General features: G+C 38.9%; 1 protein-coding gene across 1 annotated transcript in view; it reads left to right on the top strand.

The window, feature by feature from the left end:
* The first annotated feature begins 1,158 nt into the window (after positions 1 to 1,158).
* Positions 1,159 to 17,797, top strand: part of Clvs2 (clavesin 2) — a 74,723-nt gene continuing 58,084 nt past the window's right edge. Inside the window, exon 1 of the mRNA XM_050138191.1 lies at positions 1,159 to 1,894. Coding sequence (XP_049994148.1) covers positions 1,506 to 1,894 — 389 coding nt within the window. The 5' untranslated portion in view covers positions 1,159 to 1,505. The remainder of the gene's footprint in view (positions 1,895 to 17,797) is intronic.

Genomic DNA, 17,797 nt, shown 5'->3' on the forward strand with positions numbered 1-17,797 from the left:
AGCGGTTCTGAGCGCACGGGGGACAGCTGGTGCTGGCCGTGGCGTACCACCGCTTGGGCGCACAAAGGTAAAGGCGGCCTCAGCCCTTGTGGCCTGCCTAGTCCCGGCGTTCCGGTCCTCTTCCTCCTTCCTCTCCCGAAGGCGAAAATGAATGGGCCGGGCGAGGACCTGGGAAAGAAGTGGTCCTAGCTCAGCCGGTCTCCACCCTTCCTGCTGATAGAGGCAGCGGGCTGTCCTTGGATGAGGTGGTCCAGGCTGCTGCTTCCTGGCGAATCGTCAGCCGGGTCACCGCCACGGGGTCTTTCTCTGCTTGCTCCATCGCTCTGAGAGGAGTTGATGCTGGCATCACCCCCGCCGCCACCACCACCTCCGCGGAAGCCAGTGCAGATGGATGCTGGGGAGTGCCGCATTGCTTAGCGTCCCCGCCTCCGGGTTTGCTGGTAGGAGCTGGCTGCTCTTTCTTCTTTCTGGCTTTGGGGGCGGTTGGGGTAGGTTGGGGGGTTATAGCAAAGATAGAGACATTTTTTAAATTTCATTTTCTACAACTCCATACTTCCACCCTGGTTTTGACATGTATGCTCCCAGAGAGGTCTCCTCCAGTTCTTATCCTCACCCTCCACTCCCTTGGCAAGTCCTCTGAAATAAAGGGCTAGACTAGGCAGAAGTTGGGGGCAGGGGTGGGGGAGCCCACGCCCGTGTCAACGGTACCCAAAACCCAGCTGGAGCCTTATGAGATCACGGTGTGTGGACGAGGGGCGGAGGGAAGGGTGCACGCTATCTGCAGTCTCCCCTAATTGGACCACAATAACCTAAAGTAAAAATCGCACAAAGATAGCCTGTAAAAATAGCATCTCTGAATAAGCAGAAGGAGAAATGAGCTCCCTTCTCCTCCTTTTTCTCCTTTTCTTTCTGCCAAAGACTCTCCCTCCCCGCCCTGGAGCTCAAAGCTGAAGAGCCACCTTATTATTAATCAGAATTCCCGTCTTTATCCCTGGCAGGCACATCCTTCAGCAGGGACCGCAGCAGCATCACGGTACTGGGGCTGAGATGTGCGTGGGGGTTGTTTTCCTTACATCGTACAAGACAAGAGAAGAAGACAGACTCAAGACCCGAAGCGCCCATGCTAAGTGGAATTAGGGGTTCTCTTTTTCTTTTATCCCCCCCTTCTTTTTATTCGGAGAGATAAAGGACAAGAGGCAGGCTGGCAGGGCCTGCCCAGCGGCCCACTTCTAATGGGAGGCGTTGTTTTTTAGGGGGGCTGGGGTTAGAAGTTTAAGTACACTCCAGAAAAGCTGTGTGTGTATGTGTAAGTGTGTGTTGGGGGGGAAACAGGAGCAACAGGGTACTTGACTGAACACGAAGAGGAACCATTTCCTGTACAGGAAAGGAAGCAGACAGCAGCTAGAACTGGGGGCTGGAGTGTGGTGTGGAGGTGGCAAAGGCCAGGTGCATTGTTGGACACACAAGGAGAGCTTCAGAGAGGACAGCTTGGGAGCAGGGGAACAATGACTCATTTGCAAGCTGGTCTCTCTCCTGAGACCCTGGAGAAAGCTCGCCTGGAACTCAACGAGAACCCAGACACTCTGCACCAGGACATCCAGGAGGTGAGGGACATGGTGATCACTAGGCCAGACATTGGCTTTCTGCGCACGGATGATGCTTTCATCTTACGCTTCTTGCGGGCCAGGAAGTTTCATCACTTCGAGGCTTTCCGCCTTTTGGCCCAGTACTTTGAGTATCGGCAGCAGAACCTGGATATGTTCAAAAGCTTCAAGGCTACTGACCCTGGCATCAAGCAGGCACTGAAGGATGGCTTTCCTGGAGGCCTGGCCAATCTGGACCACTATGGGAGGAAAATTCTAGTCCTGTTTGCTGCCAACTGGGACCAGAGCAGGTAAATCCTAAAGCCAAAATTTCATTTATGATCTTTTGATCTTCTACTTTTTAGAGTCTACTCCGAGGAGTTTTGGAGAGGTGCAGCTTCAATGCTTTTGATGGTTTGGCTGGCGGCAAAGGGAAAATGGGACTGAGAAATGAGCTTTAGGTCGGGTCTCTGGGAAGGGCTTGTATTTTTTGCTTTTCAAACTTCCTACGCTGACACAGTTCCTACTGTAGCTCTACGTGTTCCCCCAAAGCATATTATTATGCTGAGAACTAATTAGCTACTGAATAGAAGTTTGGCTTCTAAATCCTGATGTTTAATAACGGGGAGGGAATAGAGCCAACTTTTCCTTCTTCTTCCTCAAGAAATTCTTCAATTCATCCTTGGCATTTTTGCCTTTGTTGCTCCCTCGTACTGGCATTTTATCTCACCCAAACAGGCTCCTGTTTAACCACGAACAGGCAGCTTTCTTGCTTGGGAACTTTTCTGCTTGGTGATGTGTAGATGAAGGCATCATGTGATCTGTGTCACTTCAATGAGAAGGAAGAGTTGTGCCCTCTGTCGCGGAGCATGCTCAGCGACACTGAAAATAAAGGCTGACTGGTGTTCCTGTTCGACACCTGTCACTAATCTGAAGGGTATGCTTCCTGTCTGATGTGATTAAGCATCCTTTTGAAGTGGGAAACTTTAAGATACATCGGCTAGAAGGCTCTGTGAGCTCAGGTGCTGTTTAGTGGAAGAGAAATAATGCTCTTACTTCCTCTACTGTAGAAAAAGGCTGACAGTGACGTTTCTATATTCTTCATCACAACTATTTTCTCAGACTGGAAGACATAAAACTTATATAAAAGGCTCTTAAAAAGGGCAAGGTAGTTTCTGCCAATTACAAAGTTGAACGTGTTTCATCAGATTTGTGAAACCAGTTGTTAAAACATTTGGTCTCTTCAGTCCTGTGAGTAGTGTCTTTGGATGCATCTGGTTAGTTTAACCTATTTCTGGAGCAATGTAAATGATTCTGCAGTTAAAGAGAGATACAATAGCTCTAACAGATTCCCCGACAGACTTCTGAGAGTGTTATTGGTATGTTAAAATGTAAATGGATATTTTAATAGTTTTTTCCTCTTTTAATTGGTCATACTCTCCTCTAACTCTAGGTTGAAAGATTCTACTGATAATTTTTCCTAGTAAATATAGAAATTACCTATTATCTGGAGAATCACAGACTTTAGGAGTTCACAGACAAGATTAACCATAAAATGGGATGGAGTTCCCTTGCTATGAATCTTACATTGATTTTTATTGGAAGGGGGGAGTCGGTAGAAAATTTTAAAAGACTATGAAATCACACCCATTGACTACATGTTTTCTTTGAGTCTTTTTTTCTGTTAATGTGAAAAGTTCACTATAGAATTATGAAAACTATTTTTTTCTACCAAAATATAAAAATAAAATGACAAAATGTCACAGAACATCACATTCCTTATATCAGCTAGGCTGGAAAGGTATTCATTAAGTTATGATGTTATGCTATATTGGACCATGGTGATATGAAGATATTTTATATTTAAATATGTCTTGAATCTGTTATAAATCTTTAGAAAGGCAGGTTTCACACACACACTATATTGTATTTTTCTGTAAGTGTGCAAATAGTCACAATTTAAAAACCACACCAAAATGATTGTTACTTACAGTTCTTAGGTAAGAAGAGTATTTTGGCTATAGGAAAGAGAATGTGTTTTAGTTGCTTACTGCATGCATTAATATAAAAGACAGGCTATTAATCATCAAGACTCTCCTTGGAAATCTATAGTGGGAGGCAATTTATTGATTGGCATGTAGAATTATTTTCAATAAGCCAATATAAGATGATAAGCAATAATAAATGCATGTGTAGTTAAAATTAGAAATGAGAAGCCACCTTTTATGGACATGGACTCTCAGGGTCTCTGCCTAGGGTATCATTTCTGTCTCAGGGTCTACACCTAGGGTATCATTTCTGTGGTTGAGGGGGCACTTCTCTCCTAGAAGGGAAAGCACATCAACAGGAAAAGGACAAACCTGGTTTAGGGCTTTTCTAAATTCCAGGTATTTCCACCTTCTTTATTCATAGACTACTCATAAAATCATTCCTTCGCTTTTCTTACCTATGCCGCATTTCAAATCAACATGTACTGATGGACAGGGACACAGATAAAGAGTTCTGAACCTTGGCGTTCTCTGAAAGCCTTCATCTTCAGGATATGTGCTGAAATAGTGTTGTGATGTTTTACCTAAAATGAAAGGAGAGCGGTCTCTCCCAGGGCCAGAGCCGCCCCAGTTCATTTCAACCTGGATTTCCTTTTTCTGTTCTAAGTCTTGTGGCTTATCTTACTTGATTCCAGCAGAAATCTCTGGGCACTTCTCTATATGACACTTGGTAATAATGCTCCGTTAGGTGCACATATCACAAGCCACGTTCTCCTGTTCCCCAGCCCTCTCCTGCTGTGTGAGTCAGTCACTCTTTCCTTTTGTCATCTTGACAGTCCCAAATCACCTGAGTTCAAGAAGACTGCATGCCTGAACTTAACTCTGACCACAACTCTTGCATTGAATAGCTATTTTTAAAAGTAATGTTCTTTTCCGGAAAGAACATGGGGAGTGTAACCCATTTTACAGGGAAATTTCAGAAATTCAGAAAAATCTCCAGTCAACATGATTTAAGGGAAAAAGACTTATGTACAATTTTCCAAGTACAGAGGTAAGAGGAAAATGTATGAATTAAAAGGAAAAAAAAATCCAAGTCCACAGAAAGTTAATCTGGTGAGAGAAGCTAAGAGACTCAGAAAGAAGCCGAGTTGAAATAAAAGTTACAGAGTTTTTACCAAAATTTCTAGGTGAGTTTTCTCCTGTACTGAATAAGGAAGAAAATTTTGATGTTCCCCAGGACACTGGACATTTAAGTGTATGTGAGAGAAAAGCATAAATAGAATAGTGACTTTTTCTATGGAAATATAGTACAACTTAGTTTGGATTCACTGTGAAGAACTACAGAAGCATTTCCAAAAACTTTCTGAGACATGGAGTCATCAATAAGTTTATGCAGGGCTCAGTATTTGCAGTGTAACCACTCTATAGTAAATCGAATGCAACTGAAGAGTCTAAAATGTCAAGTGACTTTTGCTTTCATCTGTGGTTCTTTTAGAAAGGACTGGAACAGGCTCAGATGACGTGCATTTCATCGATCAGGCTATGCCTTGGAAGAGTCACACAAATTTGTCTTCTTCCTTTCAGATCGCCTAACATAATTTTTGAAAATAGAAGTAAACACAAGGAAATTATAAGCAATTTGATAGTCACGCTGCACCATCTGAATGTCACAGTAGTTCCTGGACCCCAGACATCACATGCCTCATTTGCCTCCTCAGTGATAGTGCCTTGCTTAGGACTAGTAGATACATTCAATTTTTCCAGTCAATTTTGTCAAAAGTCTGGGGATAATGGTCCGTGAAGCTAAAAGAGATAGCTCCGAGTGGAAAGGAAGCTTAGAATCAAAAGGGAAAACATTCTAGACCTTAGATTGTAAGAACAAATATCTGAGAAATTGGAATCCATACGTAACAGCTGTGGAGGCAGCTCCGTGTAGAAAAGCACTCGTCACAAAAGCATGGTAACTTAAGCTCAAATTCTGGAATCCATGTGAAGGCTAGACATGGTGCCTGTGCCTCTGTAACCCCAGTGCTCTCATTTGCAAGAATATGATACAGGAGAATTCTTAGAATCTCATAGATCAGCTTATTTTACACAGTGGCAAAACTGCAGAAACCGCCTTTCAAAGGAGATGGAAGATGAGGATCGACAGCACCAAAGGTTGTCAACTCTGGCCTTTACTTGTGTCTGTACACCACATACACATACACAGAAGGGAGGGCACTAGATCGATGGACAGTAATATTTACTGGAGATATTCACGAATGAGACCTTGCCATATCATATGAAACGTAAGATGACATTTTTAGAGTTGGATTGGATATTGTCAGTTAGCCCACTACTAACACGTTTGTAGATAACAGTGGTCTTATAGAACTGTTCATTACATGCCAAACAGTCATTTATCTAGAAATTGGCTGATAGTCACTAGAAAATAACTAAATGTAACTATAGTTAAAACAATTTTTTTAATAGTGATAATTTAGAGTGTGCAGCCATCCTCTCCCTGTCTTGTCACAAGGACTGACTATCACATACCTCTGGAAGAGGTAGGAAGCACACTGTTCAGATATGACTGTGATCCTTTAAATTATCCAGAAATTTGCTTATTACTCTGGCATATTTGTTGGTATAGTGTAACTGTTTATTAGAAAAGAAACCATGCAAATAGACAACTATTTATGGCATCTTTTCAAATTATGACCACGTACCTGTTTCTCCAAAGAGTGTAGTCAGCATTCGAAAGAAATACAGATTGTTCAGCCACCTAACACTTCAAAACAGCCATAGAACACAGAACTTGATATATGCCAGGGGCAAAGATTTAGTCTTCCTTAAGGTGCTCTAAAAGATATAAACTGAAGTAAAAAAGCAACTGAGTATAGATTGAAATAGTCATGGGCAATTAGCCAGAGAAGTCGGGAGACATGCTGTTAACAGTCCTTAAAAATGCACAATTGTTTGGACTGATTTTTAAAAAGCTTCCTTTGTCAGCTTATTGGAATATTTTTTAGCTGAACCATTATTGTTATGTGCAGTGCAGACCCGGCACCTTCACAAACTCGAGGGCACTGTTGTGTGGTGTTATGGGTTAGTTGTGATTAGGTTGAAACTATCAATGGGTGATGGTCATTTCATGGGACTTCTGTCTGAGAAGAACGTCCATAATTGTAAGGAAGTTCTCTCAACAATGTTCTGGAAGCAGCAACTGATGCCAAACGAAGTTACAGACCATAGAGAGACTGAAGGTGATATGAAAAGCTGTCTTGGAAAGTCGTAAAGAGATAAAGTGACAGATTCCTGAAAAAAAAAAATAGGACAGTCTCTTAAAACTAGGCCAATTATGCTGCAACTAGTGGAATAGTACTAAAATAGCAGCAAAGATGAGAGAAACAACTCTAGCTAGCATGCTGACTAGGTTTGGTCCAGGCTCTTCCCATGTTACAAATAAGCAGTATTAAACAAGGTTGAAGAGTAGCAAAGGACTTGCATTACTACAGGATGACTCAAATGAGATGTTTAACAGTGTACCAACACAGGAGTCAACACTTAGTAGCTCGGCAGGTTATCTTTAGTGACTGGATGAGTTTCTTCCATTTGAGAAAACAATGACTGAGCTTTTTTAATGTTGTCCAAAGGAGATACATAATTGTTATTATAATGAGCAGAGTTAACAGCAGGAGGAAAATCTATTCTGGTGTGTTATGCCCCGATGATAGTAAGCAACAAAATGAGTTATTAACATTTCATTCAATTTGATTTAAAAATAATTTTTGTCAGTGATTTGTTTTTTATCTAAAGATGTTTAAGTTTAAGGATGAGCATAACACGTATCATCTGCTTTGTAATGTTAAGGGATATATAAATTTTCTGGAGAAAATGTGAAAGACCAAAGAACTAACAACCAGTTGGGCCCCAAATTATTTGTTGAAGATACTATTGATGCTGTTAGAATTTGGGGCATCAGAGCAGCTGTGAACTACTCAGTTTGTGTAAAGAACTTATTGTCTATTTAGCTAAGTAAATTTACTCTTACTGTTCAATTTTCTCCCTCCCTCCCTCCTCCCTCCCTCCCTCCCTCCTTTTATCTATCTATTTATCCAAAATCACTTCTGCATCTTTTGTCAACTAGATTATGGACATCGCTGGCATCCATTGACTACTAAGTGAATTAGTGATTTCCGTTTGTGAACAGATAGCTGTCATCCTGAATCAGCCTTAATATTAATTTTTAAAAAATCCATTTGTGATTGTAAAAAATCTTGCTCAATCTTAAAAGTATAGAGAAAAAGCGGGGGTGGGGGGGCACAAAATGCTAAGGTGAAAAAAGTGTTCTGAGAGCAAACACTGTAGCAAGTGACATTTGCTTAGAGTAGCTAGTCCTGGAATTTTGGCTTCCTGATGTGCTTTTGTGTTGTCTGGAAGGAATCTGTTTTATTTTAGGTTGTGGATTTTTTTGCCTTTTTTTTTTTTTCCATAGAATGAATTTTTTTTTCTGTGGATGTCACATCTCTGTGGTTCTCTTATACAGTTAATCTGTACTAAGAGACCGAAGTCAGGCTTGACTTCTTTCATATTTCATCTAAGGCATGTAGACTTAGCCACTTCATCCTGCCTCCATTGAATGTGCTACTGGTTTTCCTCTATAAAATCTTTTACTCTGGCTAGGTTGGAGAGTGCCTGGCTCAATAGGAAGGTACCATGTTGTATTGACTTTCCAATTTCCTATGTTCTGACATGTACATACCGATAAGGTACACAAATGCAGATCAATTTCATTAAACTGTGTTCTAGGTATAAGACACTAAAGGAAATGGAAACAGCCTTCTTCTAAATGGTGACAAAAAGACACTGACTTCTAATATACACTCACCTCATTCTTCCCACGAAGATTCTGTGAAAACTTAAGTTCTCTGAGACCCATACAAAATAATAGGCTCAAACCTGTACTGAGACTTCGTTATTATGTCAAGAGTAAATAATATATTTGAAATTGCTTTGAAAGTTTTAACTATTACCCAGATAGAAGTACTATTATTAATCATTATTGTCACCGTATTAATATAAAACCCCTAGTTGGGTTCATCAGCTTTAGTACTAATGATATATTGCAGCATCAGTAAAGCAATTCTTTGTCTTTGTTTCAACCTCAAGTGCATTTCCAATAGGAAATACTTCTGACATTAGAAAAATGTGGTTTAATGAAAACTGGGGGGAGGGGGGTTGGGCTATCCTTAATGAAGAGTTTTATAATTGTTGATTGATTTAATGACAAAGGGAAAATGTTAGCTGTTGTGCTGTTCAGTGTGATACCGGGATGCTAGCTCATATTTTCCCCGTGATATTGAAAAGGTTGGAAAGAAGAGGACACAACCTATTTTGCATTTTAGTTGGTCTTTTTACACTAAAAGCAGGGATGCTATAGACTCTGGGAGGGAAACATGGTCCAGGGAAAATACCAAAAATTGCTTGGCTAGAGGCAAAAGAAGAACCTTGCCTGGTCACCTTGAGTGTTTTTGAGAAGCACATTTTGTAACTCACTTCTTGTAATTCATTTCTTTAATTAAAAAAAATCAAAGTTTCATTTTTCTTCCCTACTAAGCACTATTATATAACTCTTTCTGTCCTATATAGGTAACATTTCATATTGTTCTTTGGAGGGAGAGGGAAGCTTGAAGTGAATGAAATAATCCACATCTTTACAACAAGGGATGGTACCTTGTTTTCTTCTGTGTGGGGTAATAAACAATGTGCTTGGTATCCTCTGGAAATAATTTGATTTTTTGCCTATCATTTTAGAGAACTGGGTGTGCAGGGCCTGTGTGAAAACACAGCTGTAAAGGTAAGGTTAGATGTATGAGGTCAAAACACAAGCAGAGATTTCCTGTGAGATATATAGGTTTGTATTGGAAAACGGTTCCAAAGTCTCCAATAAGTGGAGACAACCTCACATATCAGAGCATACTGGAGGAGATAAGGCTAAAACTTAAGGAAAATGAGAAGCAGCAGCAAATTCAATAGACTGAGGAAAAGGAAGGGGAGAGAAATATACCAGTGTTTTGGGAGGATTGCCATGTGACAAAATCTCAATGTCTGGATTGAGCTTCTTGGATGTGAGTTTGTAAGGTAAGAAGCAAGACTTTTAAAGAAATGGTGGGATTTGGGAAGAGCCATGGAGGACTAGTGCTATAGGCAGTTGTCAAGAAGAGTAGATTCACACAAGAGAGTAGGTAAGATGTCTGGAAAGACAAAGAGAGGTGACAAAGAGAAAGAGGCACAGTGCCATTAGACAATGGAGATAGGACTCTGGTGAAAAGGAGTCATTGGATTCCAAAGGTACATGAATATAAGGGAAAAAAAAGAAATAGTTGGGTTTTGGTGACTAAATGTAGAGGTAAAAGGAAATCTAATGAAATATTATTCATTAAGTGCTCAGTGCAGGCAATCCCAGAGGAAAAGCTGGTTTGGGTAACACTGAAATAAGTTACATTAGTACCAAATATCTCAGTTGACAAAGGATACTGAAGTGTTTGTATTTACACAGCAACTGGGAGGATGAGGCACGCCTCAGGAGTGACACTGGCTCTGGTTCCACCAATCGGGCTTTACCCAGTACCATGGTCAAAGGTTCAGACACATGACTCTGGAAGTCTGTGAGTTACCCCATGAAGAAGCTGGAGACCGAATTCTATTTCTACATTTGGGAGACTGGAGGAAGAAGTGGAAGGGGAAAAGAAGTAGTTTAGTGTAATAATGCAGGACAAGGCAGTCTCAGCAGCAAAGATGATTGCAAATACTCCTCTTGTTTTCATTACAGACCCAGCACCACTAATTGCTTGCTTACACTTCCCTTATTTCATTTTTATCCGTATAAAATTTTTGTGAAACTAAGACTATATACTCGGAAGGTCCAAATCCCGAGTGTAGAATAAGTGAATTTAGAAAGAGAAGATGCCTGCAGGAATCATAGAACTGCACACCTGAGTATGGAGTCTGGTAGGCACAAAGCCGCACATTTTACAGTCTGTCCTACGGGGTCAATGGTATTATCTCAGACTTTTAAAAAGGAAATGAAAACTTAATGACATTGAACAGCTCCTTCAGTGCACAAAAGGAAGCTGGGATTAGAGAAATAAATAGTAGTCTGTGCTTTTATCTTGCATTTTGTATGGCTGTAAGTTTTACATTAAGGTTTTAAGTTAAATAAAAATGACTCCAACTTATGAATTCAGGGGTGTATTATAGTCTGTAAGGAAGACTGACTTTTATAACTGATGGGCTCCAGGAGAGGTTCAATGCTTTCTTACTACACAGTGAGTAAGGAGCTATGACTGTCAATGACCTTTTTTTTTTGAAAAAAAATATTATAGGAGGTTTAATTTCCTTTGAGAGCAATGGTTTGCATGGTATGCTGCCCTTTGTTAGAAGCGTGATTTCCTCTTATTATGTGTTCTGCATCTTTCAACTAATTCAAGCCTTGGTTCCTGCTATTTTGGGAAGCACAGTTGGTAGTCAGGAGCTGCAACAATGTGCTAGTTTTTATTCATGACTCTTCCCTGGTAGGCAAGAGATGAACAGCAATGGCCCAACTCACACAGTTGAGGTCTATACCTTAAATGTAGACATGTAAAATATTCCATTGTTGTGGACTTTAATTTAAAAATATCATCTGAAAATAATTTTAAAAAGAAAATGTTGGGAAGACACCTGAGTAAGGAGATGAATTTTTTTTCTTTTTTTCTTTCTTTTTTTTTTTTTTTTGGTAGATGTTATGTCTCTGTGGAGGGTATTTTCCAGGCAGTGGCGGGAGCCTGAGTAATAATGTTCTGTAAAGCAAACACCTGCTGGGTTGCTAATGGTGAGAATATGACATGTTTGACAACAGAGGGCCAGAGGAAGTCGGGAGTGCTGTTGGCCTGCCCTCCGAATGAGCTTAGCTTGGAACCTTTTAATGCTTCTGTTCTGGAACTTAAACATTAAAATGATTTGTTTATATCAGGCCGTTTAGTTCCCTTTTTGAAGTAAGACATTGAAAGTCTTTTAAAAGGTTAGACTTCCTCTTGAAAATTTTGCATGTCTGAGTCTTTCTGTCATTTATGCTGTGATTTGCCTTATTTGCTCCCTTAGGAATAATGATATGCATACATCTCTTGACTTTGATACAGGTTTGAGGGACCATGCTCCAAGTGTGTTTTTTGAAACAGATTGTCTCTTGGTTCATCCTCACTGGAGCCATGGTTGATTTTCACTACATACAATTTCATCACCCCCTTGAAGCATATTTCAGATTCAAATTACATTTTATAATGTTTTCATATCAATAACATTTGAGAATCTTATGGGTAATGCAAGGATAAATCATCCTCATGGGGAAATATCCAAATTAGGCCTTTGCAAATGAAAATTTCTTTCTTCAACATGGTTTTATTGTGAATTTCAGAAACTAAAAATGATTTTTTTGAATAGGTGCCCAATTTTAGCCTAAAACAAATTCCTTCTGCCCTAACTTGCTGTGTCTGCAGGCTTACAAACTCCAGTTCAGAACACGTTCAGAACATTGTGTTTACAGTGAATGTGGGTCAGCTACAGAGTGGGATCCAAATCTACCAGGAACATTCCACAGATTCCAGGCAGATGAGCTGCAGAAGTCTTCAGCTCTTCCCAAAAGTTTTCTGATATTGGGGACTGGCAAGATGGGTCAAGGTACAAGGGCACTTACCACTCAACCTGACATTTGATTTTAACCCTTGGGACCCTGTTGGTGGAAGGAAAGAACTGGCTTCCAAAGGTTGTTCTCTGCTCTGCACCTAAACTCTAGCATGTACATACCTGTACCCACACTGGCCAAGACAAATAAATAAGAATAATATAAATTTTGAGTAGTTTTATTATTTTACATATTCAAGGGCTATCTTTAGATTTTTTTACACTGAGACCTGTAGTAATCTGGATATATTCTAGGTAGTTGAAAATAATTTTGATGCTTACTTCTTTTAAAAGTAGATAGTCTAACTTAAGATCATTCTTTTTAGTGTTTTCCCAACTATTGGCATATGTATAACATATTTTCTTTACGCTCACCTCCTACCTCTTTTTATTTCCCTCCTGTCTCTATCAAATTAGAGAGTGAATGGTTGACTATCTCCATAGCAGTCATGCATACCACTAGTGCACAAGAGTGCTTAGCTTACCTTGTAGGTTGGCATTGTATATTAAGACTGTTGATAACTTTTCTCCTCTGGTACCCTGGATGGTGCCTTCTGGAACTATGAAAGCTAGCCACCAGGGAGGAGACTTCTAGCTCGGTCTGACATCTATATATCTTGAAATCAAGGTTTGTGGTGTCTTCAGCAACTGGCTCTTATTGAGTTCTGGTGTTGCAAGTAAGTGGAATAGTAGGAACTGCTGATTATTTTGCTGTTCGTTGGGCAGGGGGCAGGGTGACTAAGAACTCATAAAGAACATTTCAAATCTGACAGTGGGATTACATTTAATAATAATCTGCAGCTTCTAGGAGCAACATTGTCCACTCATGCAAGACATGTCCTTTTAAATTCATTTTAAAAATTGTACTTTTTAATTGGTTTTCAAGATAATCGATTTCCATATGATCATTTTATACAACTTTTGATTTAGTAGTCAGCCCTTTCTACCCACCCCTTTTTTTTTTTTTTTTTTTGCAGCATTCCCCCTGGTCTTACCATTGTTCTATTATCTCCCCTATACCCCATCCCGGCAAATGTCTTCTTTCTAGCTTCCAGGTGTCTGGGGGCACTTCAAGTTGAACATTCAAAATTGGAAATTTGAAGCTAAGATCTACATGTGAGAATGAAATGTAGTGCTTGTCTCTCAGGGTCTGGGTTATTTCATTCAGTATAAGTTTTACAGTTGCATCAATTGGACCTCAAATTCCATAATGTCATTTTCCTGTAAAGCTGAATTAAAAAACTTCATTGTGTAGGTATTACATTTTCTTTGTTTTCTTTGCCTATTCGTTAGTTGATGGGGCATCTAGGCTGATTTCACTTCCTAGCTGTTGCAAACAGTGAAACTAATGGTTATGGGTGAGCAGCCATCTCTGCAGTAGAGTCCTTTGGGTATATGCCCAGGAGTTGAAAAGCTATGTCTCATATGGTTACATTTCTACTCCATGTTGATTTCCATAGTGGATACACTAGTGTACACTCCAACCAACAGTGAGTAAGTGCTCTTTTTACACACTTTCTCCAGTCTTGGTTGTCATTTGACTTCTTAATAATAGTTGTTCTGTAATGGGAGAGATAAAAACTCAGAGCAATTTTAGTTAGCATTCCCTTGACAGTCAAGGATTTAACGTTTTCAAAATGGGTATTAGCTATTTGTATCTCATTTCTTTGGGTCTCTTTGCTCAGATTTACAGCCTGATTTTGACTTGATTGTTTGTTTTCTTGATGTTTTATGTTTCATTTTTTTTGTGATTTTTCAATAGTATCAATTCTCTGTCCAAGGGTACACGGGAAAATTTTTCTCTCCATCTGTAAGCTGTTTTTCCACTCAGTTGACTATTTTCTTTGCTGTATAGAAGCTGAATTGGAGTTAGTTTTTATGAAAGGTGAGAGATGAAGGTCCAGTTTAATTCTTACACATGTAGATACCATCCATTTCCCCAACATTGTTTGTTGATGACACTGTATTTTCTACAATCTGTATTTTTGGCTTCCTTGTAAAAAAAATCAGTGGATGGGTGATCTTAATTATGAATTTTCTATTCTATTTCATTAATATATGTATCTATTTTATGAGATCATCATACTGCTTTTATTATTATTTTGTGTTTCACTCTCAAGATTGGATATTATAATGCTTACAGCATTATTTTTTTCCAGGGTTACATTTGATGTACAGGTATTTTGTGTTTATATATGAATTTGAAGATTTATTTTATAGTTCTGTTAAAAATGGAATGGATATTTTGTTTGGTATTGCATTGAATCTGTACATTGCTTTTTGTAAGCAGATTGTCTTTATAATCTCAGTTCTTCTACTCTGTCAGTATAGGAGGTTTTTGCATCTTTAGGGCTAACTTAATTTCTTTCAAATATTTAAAATTTTTCTTGTTTAGTTTTACTTAAAGTTTTTTCCTTTTTATTAAAAATACATATTTTTTCATACACTATACTATGATTACAGTTTCTTTTCTTCCTACTCCTCCCAATTCCTCTTCACCACTTCTCCCATCCAGAGTCAGAAGGATGGAGAACGCCAAGGAAATAAAGCCTTCTAAACACAGCCTCAATGATGCACACATGCACTCAGAGAGACTAGGACAGCATTCACAGAACCTGTAGGAGTCTGCACCAGATGGGGTCCAGCAACAGAAAGAAGTGAATACATGCCCCTATCTCTAATCCAAATGATAACCACTTGCAAATAAAATCATTAGTTTTATCTAAGTGAGTCTTAGGGAAATAAAATATTCTTAAGGGCAGGTTTCATGCCAGACACAGATGGCCAACACAAAACCAACTCAACATCATTGTTAGAAGTTCTTTGTCTCATATATATTGTATTTTCAGGTTTTGTGTTTTCCTCAGATTCCTTTGTGTTCAAATGACTGTGTTTATGCATCTATATATGTTTCTTGTGCTTTTACTTTGTGTATGTTCATTTGTTTCATATTGTTTTTCTATTATGAATGAGAGCAGTTCCCCAGTTTCTCATTTAATATGTTTCGTCTTGGTATGTAGAATGGCTACTAATTTTTGTTTTAATTTTTCATCCAGCTACTTTGCTGAAAATTTAAGGACTTCATGAAGTTTTTGGTGAACTCATCTCATATTTTATTTACAGAAACAAATTATTGGCAGACGTAGAGCAGGACTTAGTTTCCTACTTGTATCCTTTTAAAATTCTTTGCAATCATTTGCTTGAACTAAGACTTTTCACACTCTATTGAACAGGAGGGCAGCAGTGAGAATAAAGTCCCTTTCTGTTCCTTATTTAAATGGACTGCATCAACTATGGTAAACTTTATCACGTTTATTTTGTTGTGGTATGGTTTCTCTGAAGCTATCCTCTCTATGACTTTTATTGTGAAATGATGTTGGATTTTGTCAAAAGTCCTTTTGTGCATTTGTTAAAATAAGTATGTGATTTCTGTTCTTAAGTTCACTTATATTATTTATTACACTTATTTGTTTGACGATCTGTGAGATAAAAGCAGAGTGATCATTTTGTTTTTGCAGGCTCAGCCCCAGTGATATACATAGTTACTACTATTTTTCTCAGATACAGGAAGTGTACATCAGAATTATAAACCAGCGCTACATTGAGGACCACACAGATCAACTTACCATAGGTGTGGTAGAGATTCCATCTTGGAATTTTCTGAGATCATGGCTTTGCTCTGTCAGTTTTAGAATAGTAAGGGTGAGTCTGGTTCAGAGTCTTAGCTTTACAGGTAGGGAATGGGATCTGAAGAGGGTAAGAAATTGCTTGAAGATGCAGTGTTAACTATTTTTTTCCTTCTAAACTAATATACTTCCTCTATTAGCCTCCAAATATTTTTTACAAGTAAAGAGAGAATAACTTCCTTTTAAGTGTACACGGTCATCCTGGCAATCCCTTCTCTTTCACTGAGTGATGACAGTTTCTACTCCTGATTTACCCACTCTCCATTTTCTTCTTTGCCCCAAGTTCCCGGTTTCTTCATAGCTTTCACCGAGACTCTCCAGTTGAATTTATCTAGATAAAAGACTCAAAATCAAATACTACTGCTTAACAATTAAATTGCCAACATTGTTCATACATTTTCTGATTCATTTTAAAGTATGCAATTCCTAGCAATTACTTTCTTAGACTAATTTTTAGTGTTGTCTTATCACTTAACTTATTTGATTATAGGGTCGATTTGCTTCTGATTCCAGTATTTTTAACTCTGAGCTCTTTCCTGAGTTTAGGATATACTTTCTCAAGTGTTTCTCCAATGTGTCTTTCTGGGTACAATGTGTTTATCAACGACAACAGATTGTCTTCAAAAATTCTTTTCAAACCACCCCCTTGCTTTATTTATCTACATTGTTGGTTTATAGTAAAGATCTTTACTACTTCTCGGTGACTGAAGCTGTACTCTTCCTGTCATCCTTTATTTTCTTCACTCTACCAACTTTTCATAAGATCACCTCTAAGAATCATAAGATCACCTCTAAAAATACTTGTCAAATTAACCACATGTTTCCTCCTTTTACTTTCCTCACTGAGGCCGTGTCTTAACCTATAATCTAGTGTCCTTGCACTCACATTTGATGATGTTTTACAGGAGAGTGTGTGCACCTATTGAGTTTCTAAATTGTGTGAAGTCACAGTGCCAAGTATAAGGCAGTGAAACTAAAGATACTAATCCTTAAATTTGGACAGCTTAGTATATAATAGAGTTATGGATTTATTTAGTTTTTTCCTTTGGTTTTTATTTATTGTTTCTAATTCCTCCTGTCTTCTATTTTTCATATTTATGAGAGAAACACAGTAGAAGCATTAAGGACTTGTGATTTTTATACATAGCTCTCACATACAGTGCTCTTGTTTAGTGGATGAGAATCTGAATCTTCTCAAGTTTTCTCAAGTTTAGCTGTCTTTCCCAGTGTCTTTGGGCATTGGTTTCAGCATTCTACATAGGCACCCAAAATTTGAACATGCTTAAGTCTCTTGCTAAAATGGCAGTTTATTTTAGGTGATTTCGAAGCCTCTAATCTATATCTTAGTGTCTCTATTTAAGTATCTTTTGATGACTTACAATGTCTAGTTAAGTAAAAAAGCTACACAAATAGTTGTATTTATTGGATAATTAAGAGTGCCCATACATGTTCATGGTTGTAGACAGACTGTGCTTTCATTTCCCGGCCACCTAGACCCAAATAATCCCACAGAAGATATATTAAGTGCAACATTGTTCAGTGGAAGGTGCAGTTGTGTTTCTAGCTAGCTCTGGCTTAAGTTAACGCATTTCTATTTGTCAATATTTAGCCACGTGGCTTGGTAACTTTTATTTTTTTTCTTTGTATATTTATTTATTAAAGATTTCTGTCTCTTCCCCACCGCCGCTTCCCATTCCCCCCCTCCCACAATCAAGTCCCCCTCCCTTGTCAGCCCAAAGAGCAATCAGGGTTCCCTGCCCTGTGGGAAGTCCAAGGACCACCCACCTCCATCCAGGTCTAGTAAGGTGAGCATCCAAACTGCCTAGGCTCCCAC

Source organism: Alexandromys fortis, unplaced genomic scaffold (genome assembly GCF_014885135.2).
Source record: "Alexandromys fortis isolate MF-2015 unplaced genomic scaffold, M_Fortis_MF-2015_v1.1 scaffold_14, whole genome shotgun sequence".
NCBI lineage: Eukaryota > Metazoa > Chordata > Mammalia > Rodentia > Cricetidae > Alexandromys > Alexandromys fortis.